Below are 16,557 nucleotides of genomic sequence, written 5' to 3'. Positions count from 1 at the left end.
GTAAAAAAATTAAAGATTTACCTCTTTCGGCTAGAACTCAAGGAACGGATTGTAACAATTTCAATCCGTTCCTTGAGTTACCGATAATATCCATAATCCAATGAATTATGGATATTAATTCTGCCTATTTTATATCTATTGCGGTTGATGAATCAAATGATATTTCCAATATGGCACAATGCTGCGTAATGGTTAAATATATCACATCTTTCGGTAATCAAGAAGAACTTTTTGATCTGCTAACACTTAAAAGGACACGCTACAGGTTAAGATATTTCAGAAAACCTAACAAATTTACAGAATAAAAATATAAATAATATAGTATGCATTGCGACCGATGGCGCGGCTTCTATGATTGCAAAAAATAAAGGGGTTTGGTAAATTATTCTCCATTCATATTCCACATGGAGTTATATTTCATTTCATTGCATTCTGCATCAAGCTTTAGTTGCAAATTCTTTGGTATTATTACCACAACTAAAAAGAGTGATGGATGTTGTTGTGCCAATGATCAATTTCATCCGATTTCAGGCGTCGAATCAGAAGAGACTTTTTGACACATTTGTAGAGGAACTAGGTATAGTTCGCCCACCGTTTCCAGGTCCCTGCTTCGCGTCTTTCCAAGAATAGTCTATTCATGCTGAAGGGGAGAAAAAAATCAAGGACGTCCGAATTGGTCGCCAACACGCGAAATCACGTGCTTTATAGGTAAAATTTTCCAACTGTTATACAAGCAACATAGTTAACTACAATAATCATAAAAGAGAAGTTAATTTTCCGACCGGTAATAATAAACAACTCATCCCACTATACGGACTGATCACCCTATTATCGGAATGGATTCTTCTTTTTCTGAGATGCGCAGAAGTGTCGAGGGACCTCAAATCGGTGGGCGAACTATAGTCAACATAAAGATTTAGTGACATTTACATCTGTAAGATGGTTATTAAGAGGAAAAGCATCAAAACGTTTTTTTTTTTTTTCAATGCTTAAAAGAAGTAATAGTTTTCTTAACCACTAAAAATTATAAAAATCACTTTAATTATAAAAATTTATAATTTTCCACACATAAATCATGTGGAACTTCTCAGTAATCCCAAATGGATACAATTTTTTTTTGTTTTCTGCTTGATATGATAGAACATTTTAATAAGCTAAATTTAAAGCTGCGACGGAAGAGAAACACAGCCTTACAATTACTAGAGGAAGTCCTTACCTTTGAACAGAAACTAAGAGCGTTTTTCGAAGATGTTACTGAAGAAAAATTTATATATTTTGAAAATCTAAAAAATTATAGATTGAATTGAAATCAAGAAAAAGTTGAATGCAAAATATTTGCCGAAATGATTACTGTAATTTTAGATTCATTTACAAGCAGATTTTAGGATTTTAAAAAACTTCAGGAGATGAAATTTATGTTACATCCATTAAATTGCAATTTAAAATTAATAGATTAATTAATTTTAATTAATATTAATTAAAATTAATACAAATTACAAAACTACAAATAGAGCTTCTGGAAATTCAGAATAAAAGTATCTGGGTACAAAAACTTCAGGAAATGGTAGCACAAATTGAAGAAAATTAGGAAACTATGGAAGAAACACCACAGGAAATTATATTTAAATGTTGGAATTCTTTCCCAACTAATTATTCAAATGCCAGGCGACTTGGGGTTTTGACTCTTTTTGGTTCAACGTACAATTGTGAACAAATTTTTCTCTTCAATGAATTACATTAAAAATAAGTATAGGAACAAATTGACTGATGAAAGTTTGAAAGCGAATTACTATTAAAGTGCACGACATACAATCTAGATTTAAGTAAATTGGCTGAGAAGATGCAAAATCAAATTCTCATTAGTGAATTTTAAATTAAAAAAATTTATTAAAATACATAGTGTTTTTGTTCGGACTAATTCTTTTTGCAATATTATACTTAAACATGTTTTGTGATTAAAAACTTGATGTTTTATTTATTGAACATATAAAAAATTTATATGCAAACATGTGGTATTTAATATCTGGAAGTACTGAATTAAAAACAAAATTTACCTAAGTTTAAACTAACTGCAACTTTGAGTCACGAGGAAAAATTGAATTGAAGTTGCAGCTCCAAAAATTTTGTTTCAATTAAATTTTTTTGGTGGAATGGCTCTTTGGTTCAAAAAAGTTTCCCGATCCCTGATCTAGGTGTTAATGCATTTCCTGATGCAAAAAAAATAAATAAAATTGGACAATGTATTACAAGAATGTGCAAGGGAGTTATCAGCTCCTCTAGCCAAGCTCTTTAAGCCTTATAAATTAAAAAGATACCAAGAAATGGTATTCTTGGCTTAATCCTTTACTGAAGTGCAAGCAAACAAAGTTTGCGAGTAAAATAACTTCACAACTGGGCAACTCTTATATATAGAGGCTAATGACATCACGTCACTTGCCTTGGTATTCCATAATGCAAAGCACATATCCTTATGGGCATGTATTAGTACCCTTCCCATAATTATTATTATCATTAGTCATATCAGGTCCAGGGAGTCCAAAGACTCATAGAGGAAGGGCATCTACTCTACAACTCTGCTTCCACCATTTACAATCCACCAATTGACTGCAACTACACCAACGCTACTACTATTTCTTCCACAGACAATCACAAACACCCATGCCCGCGGCAGGATTCGAACCCACAGCCTCTTGACTGGAGAGCGGACACGTTAACCACTCGGCCAGCCAGGCTGGCATTATATAACAATCATAATACATAGCATTATGATTGTTATATTGTAATTTATAGTATAACCAAGTGGAAAAACTTTCAACATCTAATCTCTAATCCAGATTATTTTAGTAATAAGGTGCAACACCTTTTGGCTAATTGTATATTACACAACCCAATATATTGTCAGTTGGTGGAGACAGTTGTAGAGTAGGTGCCCTCCCTCGATGAGTTTATGGACTCCCTGGAGGTGTCCAATAATAGTAATACACAGTTTTGCAGACGACAACACTACACTCTTCACTTGCATTTGATAAGCCTTACGCTACACAACTCACCTAAGCCTACAGAACATCAACCACCGCGACCCTCAACTCCGATCTCCAAGCCATCCTCCAATGGGGTTCAGATAACCTCATAAATTTCAATGCCAATAAAACCCAGTTCTGTACTATTTCCCATAAAAAAAAAAAGAACGATTTTTTTTTCAATATCCAAATCGCCAGACAGTTTGAGATCTCACTCCTTGGAATCACCCTCACATCAAACCTCTTCTGGCATAAACATCTCAAACATTGCTCAAAAAAACTAGGATTTTTTTGATGCAAAACTCAGCCTTAAAAAAAAAAAAAACTTGGATTTCACTTTTGCTCAAGATGTTACTTCGTCCCGGAACAGCTATTAACATTATACAAGTCATAAATCCGCCCAACTATTGAATACTGCTCTCACATAAGGGGTGGGGCCCAAAAAGCTTAACTCAATACAGAGGAGAGCAATTAGACTTATCAATGATCCATCCCTTACCAACTCCCTATCCCCCTCTTTCACATAGACGTATGGTCTCTGCAGCATGTATATTCTACAAACATTTCAATGGGAAATGCTCATCGGAAATATCATCAATAATTCCTCTGCTCAGTACTAAACTCATTGGAACACGTACAGCTGCTGCACAGCATCCCTTCACAGTTCACCTAGAAACAAACAGAACAAGTTTCTTTTCCTCTTCCTTCATCCCTGCAACTGCTGCACTGTGGAACAGTCTCCCACTTGCTGTGTTTCCCAAGGAATACAATTTCAAGTCATTCAAATCAAATGTAAACGAATTCCTCCTTTCCCAACCCATACATACTAATGTACTATAGGTTGACCAACCAACCTTCTGATGGCTCCCTATCCTCTCACCATCCAACTAATGCTGGGGTCCCACAAGGTTCAGTTCTCTCACCAACCCTCTTTCATCTGTATATCAACGATCTATTTCAATTGACCTCCAACCCAATACACAGTTTTGCAGATGACAGCACATTGTACTCCTCCCTTTCATTTGACAAACCCTACTCTAGGCAACTCACTTCAACCCACAGAACATCAACCACAACTTCCCTTAATTTGGACCTCCAAGACATCCTCCGATGGGGCTCAGATAACATCGTCAATTTCAACGCTAGTAAAATCCAGTTCTGTCTTTATTTTCCACAAAAAATAGAACCATTTTTCCCCAGTATTATTTTTGATAACGCTCAAATTCCCAGATGAGATGAAATCTCTCTTCTAAGAATTACCATGACATCAGGCTTCTCCTGGCATAAGCACATCACAACCATTGCATCCTCAGCTTCCAAAAAATTAGGCTCTCTCTTTTGCTCAAGACGTTACTTCATCTAAAACAACTTAACCTTATACAAATCACAAATCCACCCAGCTATTGAATACTGCTCTCACATTTGGAGTGGGGCTCCAAAAAGCTCCTTCAAAATGCTTGACTCAATACAGAGTCAAGAGGAGAGCAATTAGACTGATAAATGACCCATCTCTTACCAATTCGCTCCCCCTCACTCTCACATAGATGTATGTTCTATAAATATTTCTATGGGAAATGTTCATCTGAAACAGTATCAATAATTCTCCCACTCTGTACTAAGCACATAGGAACACATACAGCTGACGCCCAACATCCTTTCACAGTACACCTTGAAACCCACAGAAAAAGAACAAGTTTCTTTTCCTCCTCCTTCATCCCTGCTACTGCTGTACTGTGGAACAATCTCCCCCCCCCCCCTCCCCGACACGTTTTCCAAGGAATACAATATATGGGCTTTTAAAGCCAACGTAAAAAAGTTTCTCCTTTCTGAACCCACTACCCATGTACGGTACCAATGTACCATAGGTTGGCCAACCAACCTCTCGTATATGGGGCCAACATGGGGGGGGAAGCAAGATAGGAAGTGAATGAAGAGGAATCACTCCAGGAAATTGTGTAATTGAGTGGTTTGCATGGTTGTTAGGGTTATATTTTTTGCTTGGTGGTTGGTGAATAAGTTAAATGGGTTACCAGGATCTCCCTCAAGTTTACCGAATGTTATTGTGAATTAGAAATATTCTGGTATTTAACCACAAAAACGAGGATGCCAAATAACTATTCATTTTATTTAAGTTGGTTTCATGAAAATGCAGTTTCACTTCAACAGGAAATAACATGAATGAACAAAAAAACTAGAAAGCAAGTGAAAGACAGTGAATATCTCTAGTGAAAATATTTGAACTCAACTCATTTAAACAATGGAAAGCATACATTCACTATTACGCTGGCTGTTAGTTCACGAGTAGTGCGAGGGATTAATACCCTGGATAAGATATTTCCTGATGAAGCAAAACTAAGAATTTCACTTAACTAGTTGAAATAAGAAATAGTTTCTATCTGGCATTAGTTTTCAATTAAATACTGGATAAAATATTTCTAATTTAAAGAACTGTTTGTCACGAGGCCTCTCATAGACAGACAGCTTGGTCTGCTCAAATGCATCCAAGCTCCACAAGTTCGATAAGTGTGGTCTTTGCTAGTCAGGACATATCTACTAAACACAGGATTCACTGGATTAAGATTTTACAAAGGAGCAAAAAAATTTTTATTAGGAAAACTGTATAGAGGTTCGGTGTAGTGGTTGAGACAGTTGTAGGTGTCCTCCCGCAATGAGTCTTCGGACTCCATGGAGGTGTCACGAATAATAATAATATAGAAAACTGTTCAACCTACATTCTTCATTCCTACCTGGACAAAAATTACTCACTTTCCCCTAAGTGTGAAAAGTTACTTAATATTCCTCGTTGTTGAAATTATCAATTAATAAAATATTTAAACAAACACTTTTCTTGAATTATAATAGTTGCACTTCAAGTTCCCCTTTCATAAGAAATATTGTGAATATTCACAATATTTCTTATGAATAGAAAAATTTTAACTTATGATGGAATCAAGAAGTTAGAGACAATCCAGGCAAATCATTTCAAAAATTCCTTAGAAGAATGCTAAAAATAGCAAAAGACTGATAAGAACATAGAAGATACATATCACAAAATATGCTGGAAGCTATTGAAAAATGGAGAAAAGATAACTGTAAAAGTAATCAGTAATTTAGTAATTTCTGTATGTTTGAACTGTATGATGTAGCCACATTAAAACTATGTTGAAAGGTTTATTTTTCACTTGGTTAGAATATAATAAATTTAGTTTAATCCAAGTGTGAGCAAACAAAGTTTGCGCCTGAAAGTATCTTCAGGACTGGGGTAAGGTGGTACGACACCAGGGCGACTCCTTGCAAAGGTGGAGCAAGCTACCAACACTCCTATCTCAGTATCTCCCATAATGCAAAACATCTCCTTGCAGATATGTCTAATGATATGCATTAAGGAAAGGGCCACTACCCAAACTAGTTTCGACCTTTATTGAGGTCTCTTCAGTGGGAGCCAGGCCCAAGTTAATTGGGCCTGGCTCCCACTTTCCTTAATGCATAACATTAGACATATCCGCAAGGAGATGTGTTTTGCATTATGGGAGATACTGAGATAGGAGTGTTGGTAGTTTGCTCCAACTTTGCAAGGAGTTGCCCTGGTGTTGTACCACCTTATCCCAGTCCTGAAGATACTTTCAAGTGCAAACTTTGTTTGCTCACACTTGGATAAAGGATTAAACTAAATTTATTACATTAAAACTATATTGGGAACCAAACCAAACCAAATCACCATTCACATTAAGTTTACATTATTAATAATGTAAACTTAATTATACACCTGTATCACATGTGCATATGATATGTTTGTGAATGAAAAAAAAATTTTTTTTGAAGTACAAGTCAGACATTGTTTGGGAGAGGAAGTCAATGGCTACAAGTAGTAATATATCAGAGTAACAGGTTAATAACCACTTGTCTAGATTAACAGTCTATGAATGATGTTCAAAACATCAAATACCAACACTTGCTGCTAAAATAATACCTACTTTCTTTCCACTAAAAAGTCAAGACTATTTCAATGCAAGTTGACTAGAATAGGATTTCTGTCAGTAGTAGCAAATGTCATTCAGGTGCTAGAAGGAGATCCTATAGTTAGTTATCAGTCTGTAAAACAAAACGTTTCACAGATTAGATGTGAATTTGCTTTTAGTTTATGGCAGCATGTTTACCAGAAATGCTTTGCATTTGAGATCAAATGCTAAAATTATACCATTTTCTGTTCTTTCTCTAAAAGGAAATTTCTGGTACAAAGATTAACTCCAATCATATCAATAAAAAACTTTTCACTATCATCTTCATTACCATTTCCTGATATGTATTCTGAAGTACTGCATAGGATAAGATGATGATAGACAAGTTTGCATTATTACTAATCTACCACCAACCTTTTCCTCCAAATTCGCTTGTCAGGCATTCAATATTATAAAGATCCCATCTTGGTTTCTGAAGGCTTAAATAAACCTAGATTTATCTCCTTATAGGTCTTTATCTAACAAATCAATCTGTTTTGCTAGTTTTACCATTGCAACTGTTTTAAATAACCTGAATTATTCATAATGAAAATAGAGCTAAAGAGCAGAGATTAAATCTCTTGATATAAAAGTATGACCTCATTTTCATTCATATTATGATCCACAATGTTTAAAATACTCACTGATGGCAAACCTATGACACACGTGTCAGCACTGACACACTTGAGGGTTTCAGGTGACACACCTTGAATGTTGAAAAATATTGGTATTCTGATGAAAAAATGCGATAAATCGTGCAAAATTGCTCTCAGTTAAGATGAAGGTAGGTTCATTCATTGAAAGGACTTTCTACCAGTAGTCAGCAACAGAAAAGTCATTAAATGTAATGCAAGTTTGTAATTTCAGTTTATTAAATTAATTGTATAATATGAATTCATAGATTTTATATCAATGTCCTATTAAATAAATAGCCTAATAGGATAAGTCACCATCTATGGTTATGTAGTTACATTTATAATGCATATATGGAAGTGGCACATCAACAACGTCAATATTTAAAAAAAAAAAAAAAGTTTTGACACACCTGGGTGCCATCACTGACCTAATCTTATGGGAAGAAATTGAAGTAAATCTTTCAGGTCTCAGACCTACATCTTATATACGGTCCTATATAAGAACCAACTTATACCAGATAAGAGAAGCATATTTAAAATACTGTTTTAATGTATTATGTTTTCCAGAAACTATAAATACTTCAGATTCCTGATATACACCCTCAAGGGGTACACAATACTATAAATCTACTACATCATTTACATTATTACTAATATCCCATCAGTTTTTTTTTTCCCTCTAAATTAGCCTATCAGAAATCCAGTATTACTAGATTAAGGCACTTCATGTTGCATCAATTCATCTAGATCTTTGTCTTCCTCTGGGTCTTTTTTTTTTGATTTCTGCCAAAACCACTTTGCTAACCTACACTGCCATTCTGTTTGAATGACTATACCACCAGAGATTATCTCTATTCAAACATTTCTGAATGCTCAATAATGTCAAGTTGCTTCTTAATAAATTTCTAATGATTCTACCAATGATACTATCTGTTCACTATCACCTGCAGTCTCCAGTCTTTGATTAACTTCATTTCTAATCTAGCTCTCAAGATAAATTCCACGCTCTACAACCATATGCCTCAGAAAGGTGTGTCCTGCATTTGATTCTAGTCGCTGATGTCAAGAACTAAGGATCATTCTCAGACATAGCCAAGTTAGCCAGTCTGCAGAGTTTTTCTTTCCAGTTTATCTGGGCTTTTTCCTCCGACAAAGAAGCAAACTGGTCTTAATAACACAATGCTTCACAGACAATTACACGTGGTTGAGCATGGGGGTAACGACCCCACCTCGTAGTGAGTTATGAAACCCAAAAATGGGAGGCCAAGGCCCTACATGGGGCTGTAGTGCCAAAGAAAAAGAGCTCTCAAGATAAAGTTAATATTGATTAAAAACACTTTTATACTGATGATTTGACCAATCTATCTCATTCCATAAGAATTTGGTTTACACCATACCAGCTTTGTTTATTTGCATATTTAAATTTGCTATCTTCACCAAATAACAGACTATGTATATTTATTGAAATAATATAAGCCACCATAGCACAATATTGCACCCTTTGATTGGAAAAGACCTGGGTTCGATCATCGTAGTGACGAGGGGAATCCTTATATGGGCTTTTTCAGTTGAAGGCAAGTTAGCCGATCTCATATGGTAGTAGCAGAGTTTTTTCTCCCAGAAACTCTGATTTTTCATCCCACATATAGACAAATCAGCCTTCAGAACACAAGCAATTTACAGATAAAAATTACTGTTGTTGGAGATGATGGGCAATAGATGGTAGTGTCGTAGTTGGAGAATTAAGTAATAGTGGAAAGGATTAGATGTATTAGCAAAAGTAGAGTAGTGTGCCCTCCCACGACGAGTCCTTGGACTCCCTGGAGGTGTCGCATAATAATATATAGCCTATGTATTGCTTGATATAAACATTCCATTAAACACCTTAGCATTTCGAACAGTTTTTCTCTTGACAAAGCCATGTCATTTCTGCATCTATAAAACTTTAACACAGATCCATGATATATTCTCATGACTACTTCTTAACCATGTCTTAAAACATATGTTCCTCACAACCATTATTTGGCCTGAACCCAGCTTATTCTTTTCCAAACTTCCTTTCCACCATTTTTCTTAGCCTTTTAAGAATGCTTGTATAAATCTTATTTGAAACACTCAGAAAGAAAACAATAATTATGGAAGAATTTTCTTTCACTTTTTATAAACTAATAGTAAAAAAAGAACTGTATACTCCAAATCATTTGGAGTTCTACCTTCTGACTATGCTCATATGAAAGAGTGCAAGCATTCTTTCACATGAGCATTTCTGACCAAATATCATCTACTCCAGTTGTGTTTCTACATTGTTGATTTCCGATGACTTTTTCTACCCTAAAGTAGAAAATGTTTCATATAGGAATCTGAGAAGTAATTAAATCAGCATGTGTTCTGACAGAATATACAGAAAAATTTATGAGAGCAAAGCACTGTGTACAAGTTGCTGAATAAAAAACTAGCAAAATGATCCTGAAGCTATTCGGGGAGGGGGGGGGGGACTTAGAAATGCAATAGAATATACTGTGAAAAAAAGGAATCTAAGATAAGATTATTCTGAAAGTCTGGAGTAATTATTTCTGAAAGATCAAACAATGAAAGTTAGACAACACTAAAAATTTATAACATCCCCTCCTCCAACCTCCTTTAACATAGAAGTCCATTATGAAGCTCACATTTTTTTTTTTTTTTTATCCTTGCACACAACTTCCCATGCTTCTCACTGAATCAGTTTTCTTCAGTTTGCCACAGTCTCCACGCTTTGATTTTTATCTTCAAACTTTTTATTAAATAACGTTTTCATATAGAAGCCTACAGTTCACTTCTGAAAGCTGCTCTTTGATTCTAGTATTAGTGTTACTTCAAAATACTTCATGGAGTCTGAAGACCCACTGCAAGAAGTCAAACACTCGGACAACAATAACTCATCTTGCCATGAATACATTCAACACCTACAAGGATTAAAATAATTTTTTTTAAAAAAATATATCATGAGCCATTGTCAATCCACTGCTGGATTAAGGCCTTTCCAAGATTACTCCAAAATTGTCTGCCAATGGCTCTCCTTTCCCATGTCACTCCTGCAAATCTGATATCATCAATCCACTGTGATTTAGTTGGCATTATAGTTGTTTTTCCTCTGGTGGAATCCAATCCAGTACTTCTTTTGTCCATTGTTGATCTCGTCCTCAAACAATATGCTTAGCACACTGCCACTTTGTGTTTCACTCTTCCTATGATGTCAGAGACTTTGATTTGATTTCTTATCCACATATTCCTTTTGTGGTCCAGTCTTATGATACCAAGCATGCTTCTTTCCATATTAAATTGTGTTGTTCTTAATTTTTGAATTTCCTTTACATTTATTGTCTATGTTTCAGAGCCATATGTAAGGCTAATGAATATACTGTGCATGTATATCTATCTATTCCACTTCCTTACTCACCTGACCTTTATTTCCAGAGATGACCTCTCGTTTTTGCATCACCCTACACAATAATTCTCCTATATCTATTTGACAGCCTCTCACCAACTTATGCATCTCAATCACCCCTCCTATCTGCCAAGCTCCAAAAATCACATTCTCTCAATCTATCCTCATCACAATATAGCCAGGTGACTAGATATCTGTACATAGAAATCCAAAACATACATATGTTAGCATTCTTTGCCATTTATAGCAACAATTTTCTGGGTAACCCTTACAAATTTTGTAATATGTCCCCTCAACTTCAGTTTACTATCCACCAAGATCCATTGTCTCTTCTACTTCCTAAAGCAATGTTTCTCCAATATGGTAAATTGCCTCATTTCATTATCTCTGGCCAAGACACCCAACTTTTCACTTATGCAACAGTAAAATGACAACTCCATTATTCAGCCTAAAATGCCAACCAATTCAAATCTTGAAACAACACATCAGCACTTCCTGACATTACTCTTCCTAATTTAGCATCAACAACAAACAACTGAATATCTTTTTTCATACCATGAACTATATAACTGATATACTGTCTCCATAGTGCAATTGGAAGAACGATGGTATGTTGCACTCCTTGATTTGGAACAGGCCTAAGTTTGATTCTTGTCATTACAATAGGAATCATTATGTGGGCTATTTCATTTGAAGGGAAGTTAGCTAATCCCATACGAAGGCAGAGTTTTTCATCCTGTGTACAGGCTCGGCCTTCAGAACACACGCAATTTACACAAAAAATACTGTTGGTGGTAGTGATGGTGTTGATGCTAGTTGTGTGTGGAGAATTAAGTAGTAGGAAAGAGTGTTAGATATGTGTAGCATGGAGTCGAGTAGAGTGTATCCCCTCCCCACAACGAGTCTCTGGACTCCTTGGAGGTGTCGCATAGTAATAATATAAACAACAACAAACATGTTAAACAGAGGTCCCACAACAGAGCTGTATGGTACTCCCACTTGTCACTTTCTTTTTTCAGGGCAGTGCCCACTCCCATACACAACTTGCTAGCTTCTATTAGTAAACCATCCTAATAACCAAGCTAGCAAATGACTATCCATCCTGCTCAATTTCAACAGTAGTTTATCATGCAGTATGTGATCAAATGCTTTAGCAAAATCCAGATGAATCACTGTATGCATCTCTCTTAAATACACTAGTCACCTTATAATATTATGCAATGAAACCAGGTTACAAACATTTCCATTCTCAACTATCCAGGTTTGTTCTTTTTGTCAAACACCTTCACCACTACACTAAATATAAACATTGAGCTACAGTTCGATACTACTGACTTAGATTTGTCCTTGCACAATGGCACTATTTTCCCTTCTTTCCACCATTCAATTTATCCTGCTCAAAACTAAAAATGATCACTTCCTATTTTATATCCCCTATACACTCATATAGCATGAAGATATCACCATCAACAGTAATAGTCAATGAGACTGTTTTTTTTCCATGTGAATTTGTGCAAATGCAAAGTTGGAAAATGGTATTAGTAATGACTAGCTCCCTGTCAAACAAGGACCTCTCAGGTACTTGCTGTTATTAGCACTGCTCTTGTCCACAAATTTTCCTAGCCTACATGTCTAGATCACCAACAAGGACTAAATTTTTATTTGTCAGCTGCTTGTTTTTCTTTTTTTTTTTAAAAAAAAAAGAAGCCTTCATAAACTCAAGGAGCTAAACAAGCTCATATACAGCAAACTTTTATGAACACCCATGCTGGAACTTGAACCCATAACCTATTAGTTGAAGATCAAGTGTGCTATCCACTCAGCCAACCAAGCTGATGGTTTGCCCACAGAAAACAGCAAAACAGGGTATTCATTAACCAGGTGATGGATCAGCAGGCATTGCACCATCACATATATTGGTCAGCTAGATTCCAAATCACAGTCATCCTTGTTTGTCCAGAATTCAGGCAAATACCTACTAACAAGACACAAAACATGAATGGGGAAGATTGGATGAGATCAGTTCTCTGCATTCCTTAAAAATAGGTGTCCTCCCAGTTACTTAGCTTTGACCCTTAAGCAACCAAACCAAAATAACTGGAATTATTACATAACACCTCCAGAGAGACCAATGACTCATCGAGGGAGGACACCTAGTCTACAACTCTGTTTCACACCAATCACAACTACCTTCATCTACACCAACACCATCTACCGTCGACCACTAGTACTTCACAAACATCCATGCCCACGGCAGGATTTGAACCTGCAGCCTTTTGGCTGGAGAGCGGATACGCTAACCACTCGGCCAAGGAATATACCAGCCAATCTTATCTAAGCAAAAAAAATTCTCATCCTGATAATTCTTAGTTGATTTGAATCAAAATTATTTAGTTTCTCTTCATTTTAAGTTCTTAAATTAAATTGTTGTATGTATACCCATAATTTTGCCTTGGGTAATCAGGCATATTGTGAAGTTAAATTACATGGCTGATTTCAGAGTGAAAAATCTAAGAAGTCCTACATGTGATAAACCATGTTTACAATAATATATTCGAGACTATATTTTCTCATTACAAATTCGTAATTGAAATAATTTCAGACACCCAAAATTGTGATCGTTCCTTATGGAAAATGCAATCAGGAGTTACCATTTAAGAAAGGAAAAAAAAAGTATATTTGTAAACAAGCAATCATTTTGTTCTTGCATGCTTACAAGTTGTAATCTAAATTGTGCTCTTTATCTGGTTATCAAAAGAGGCAAAATTTTAACATTCTATATTGAAGAAAATGAACTCGTCTCAATAATAATGAAACCTTTTACATCCAAAAATTAATAAACACAAAAAGTTGTTCATGATTAACAATACCCATTAAACTAAAACGTTCGCTTTATTAAGTTGAAGTAATACTGGAATGCAATAAATACTGATAAACCTAAAATGTTTCTTGTCAATGAAGCTAATTTGAAATTGGAAAAAAAAAAGGGAAAACAAATATTGGACTATTTTATTCCCAGAATGCAAACAGTACTGTTTGTCCTCTTAATAAATTGAATGTTTAATAGATGAGCTTAAACAGTTGGCATAAGTTGAATTTTGCTTTTATCAGTGCTTTTGATTAGGGAATTCATCCACCTGACAACTGTTGATTGCAGCTGCTATTATACTGAAAAGAAATGCAGTTTTCATAAGGGAACTTCCAAATGGTGTATACAATTATAATCAGTGTTATGTTGAAGTCTAAGGCTTATTTTTTTTTTTTATTAGTAGGCTTTACCAAGGCATTTCATGCCATTGGCGTAATTTCGTAAGTTATGACCTTCAAAACTGAATTTAAAGGCAGATACAATAACATTTTAGTATGCACGTATTTGGAGGTACACTGTTTGCTATTTCTCTAGACATACAAAACAGGTGCACTTAGAGATTTGCCATTATTAGTTTATGGCATACACGTGCGTGCGTATATCTATATACACACAGAAATATAGATATTATAATGTTACACCTCCAGGGAGTCTAAAGACTCATCGAGGGTCAGTGTGGCAACAGCACCGAATGACTGATCCCTCCAACTACTAACCGTGCTCAAACTTGCTTAACTTTTTGCGTGAGCTATTAGTAGCAGAGACTCTACCAATCGACCAACCTTTGCTGGCAATAAATATATTAAAAACACACAATCACAAGGAGTTCGCTCTTTTTGTTTTTTGGTAGTGATAGTGTGTGTGGGGGGGGGGGTAAAGAATTCCTCGCTTCTAATATCGTTTAAAGAGGTTTATCTGTTCATGAACGATACCCGAAAATTGTTTTTCGTGATTTGCACATTTTTATAACATTCAAATGCTGTTGTATTAACGATAAAGAACCTTTAAGTTATAAACCATAATTTGGATCTGAATATTTCACAAAATATTCAAATTGTAATGTAACTATTTTAAGGGGGGGGGGGTCCTGTAATTCTTGAATCGTGAATATGAAGACATACGATATGTCCGAAATATTTGCATCCATCTATATCTATATAAACAAACAAACGTAAATAATAAAATAAATAAAAGCGCTGGAATAAATACTGCAACCCGCCTGAATCAGCGCGCAGTTAAGAGTATTACGAAAATCTCAAGAATGCAATGGTATTACTCACTAAAGTATATGATAAAAATTGGTCCACTAAAAACACGGCATGAAAATAATGACAGAAATATCCAAATGATTATCCTTAAGTTGGTTATCATGCTAACAAATGAACATTTTTTTAAGGAATCTTTTAAACAAAAATAACTCGGAAATACGGCCATCATCAAGCTTTACAGATTTTTTTTTTTTTTTTTTTCTCACCGAGAATCTTCTTCGTTGCAACATTATTTACTGTAGTGCTTGGCTCTTCTGCTTCCTGTGTTTCCGACATGACTATTGAAGGTGGTGTTTAACTTTCAGATGTTCAATCCCAACCTCCGTCCTCCTTCCTCCAACTCCGATGTTTACCGTCTTCACTTTGTTCTCTCCTCCCTTCTTGTACACATTCACGCTGCACATAGAACGCCGGTATACATCAGTTACATTGGTCGCATTTTAATTGCATGCTATCAACAACAGAGGACTTTCATTGGTCAATGATCTCCGTGGTGACATCATATACGCACTCCACAATGCTAAATACATTACACATTTTTTAAAGAAATAGGATACACAAGTTGGAAAAACTCAGAACTTTCATATTAATTAAATTAATTTTTTGTTATTAAATTATAGTTCGTTTTCATTCATTACTAAAATTATTTTTAATTGCTGAGCTGGAGAAGTGGTGCAGATTATTTTTAGGACCCCTCTAAACCTCATTGCAACGTTGCCTGTTTAGCGCGTGCGCGTCTCGTTTCCAGTTTTCGCCACTTGAAGTCACATGTAAGTATATAGTTATATCTGCAATAAAGTAATGTTACAATTTTATATATATATATGTATTTATGCGAATTTATATACATAAACGTGTTTTTTCTGTTGTTGAGTAAGCTTTAATAATCACCAAGAAACAGCTCAAAAATATGAGTTTTAAAAGCATTTTGAAACTAGGTTATATTAAACTTGATAGTAAAGCATATTGTGTCCGTCATTTCGCTCAGAAGAAAAATAGTTTTCAAGTTCATGCGTTAAACGTGTAACAGACAACTGTGTTAATAATGGTTAAATCATTAAAATATATAATAAAATGCTAATTATATTAGTATAGTTGGATTGTTTTAATATTACGTACCTTGACATCGCATTCCTAGTGCCACGTGTGAGCAAACAAAAGCTTGACAAAGGTCTACCGTTAAATGATTATTTGGGCAATATCTAAAGCTTTTGCCTAGTTTATTAATTGGTGTTTTACTTTTTTTTAACCTAACCAAGCGGCTAGTAAGATAGTCGGGTTGCTTTTTCAGTAATTAGCGACCAATGGGAAAATTTAATTTCATATAACATAATTCGAAA

At 35.1% G+C, this 16,557-nt stretch overlaps 2 protein-coding genes across 4 annotated transcripts in view; one reads left to right on the top strand and one right to left on the bottom strand.

Annotated features, from left to right (window-relative positions):
* Positions 1-15,644, bottom strand: part of LOC150105388 (uncharacterized) — a 188,972-nt gene extending 173,328 nt beyond the window's left edge. For 2 of the 3 annotated variants that reach the window (XM_090394125.1, XM_090394124.1), the window contains exon 1: positions 15,424-15,644. In XM_090394125.1, the coding sequence (XP_090250251.1) occupies positions 15,424-15,493 (70 nt within the window). In that variant the 5' untranslated portion in view covers positions 15,494-15,644. The remainder of the gene's footprint in view (positions 1-15,423) is intronic. The other variant, XM_090394123.1, reaches the window with a different exon arrangement.
* Positions 15,645-15,772: 128 nt separating this feature from the next.
* Positions 15,773-16,557, top strand: part of LOC150105387 (eukaryotic translation initiation factor 5A-1-like) — a 36,614-nt gene continuing 35,829 nt past the window's right edge. Inside the window, exon 1 of the mRNA XM_090394127.1 lies at positions 15,773-15,987. The gene's annotated coding sequence lies outside the window, so the exon portion shown is untranslated. The remainder of the gene's footprint in view (positions 15,988-16,557) is intronic.

This window comes from Typopeltis vanoorti, chromosome 6, assembly GCF_054136105.1.
Source record: "Typopeltis vanoorti isolate ZY-2024b chromosome 6, IOZ_Tvanoo_1.0, whole genome shotgun sequence".
In the NCBI taxonomy this organism is placed as follows: domain Eukaryota; kingdom Metazoa; phylum Arthropoda; class Arachnida; order Uropygi; family Thelyphonidae; genus Typopeltis; species Typopeltis vanoorti.
The sequence above is the reverse complement of the archived record's forward strand: the minus strand, read 5'-3'. Positions and strand labels throughout refer to the sequence as shown.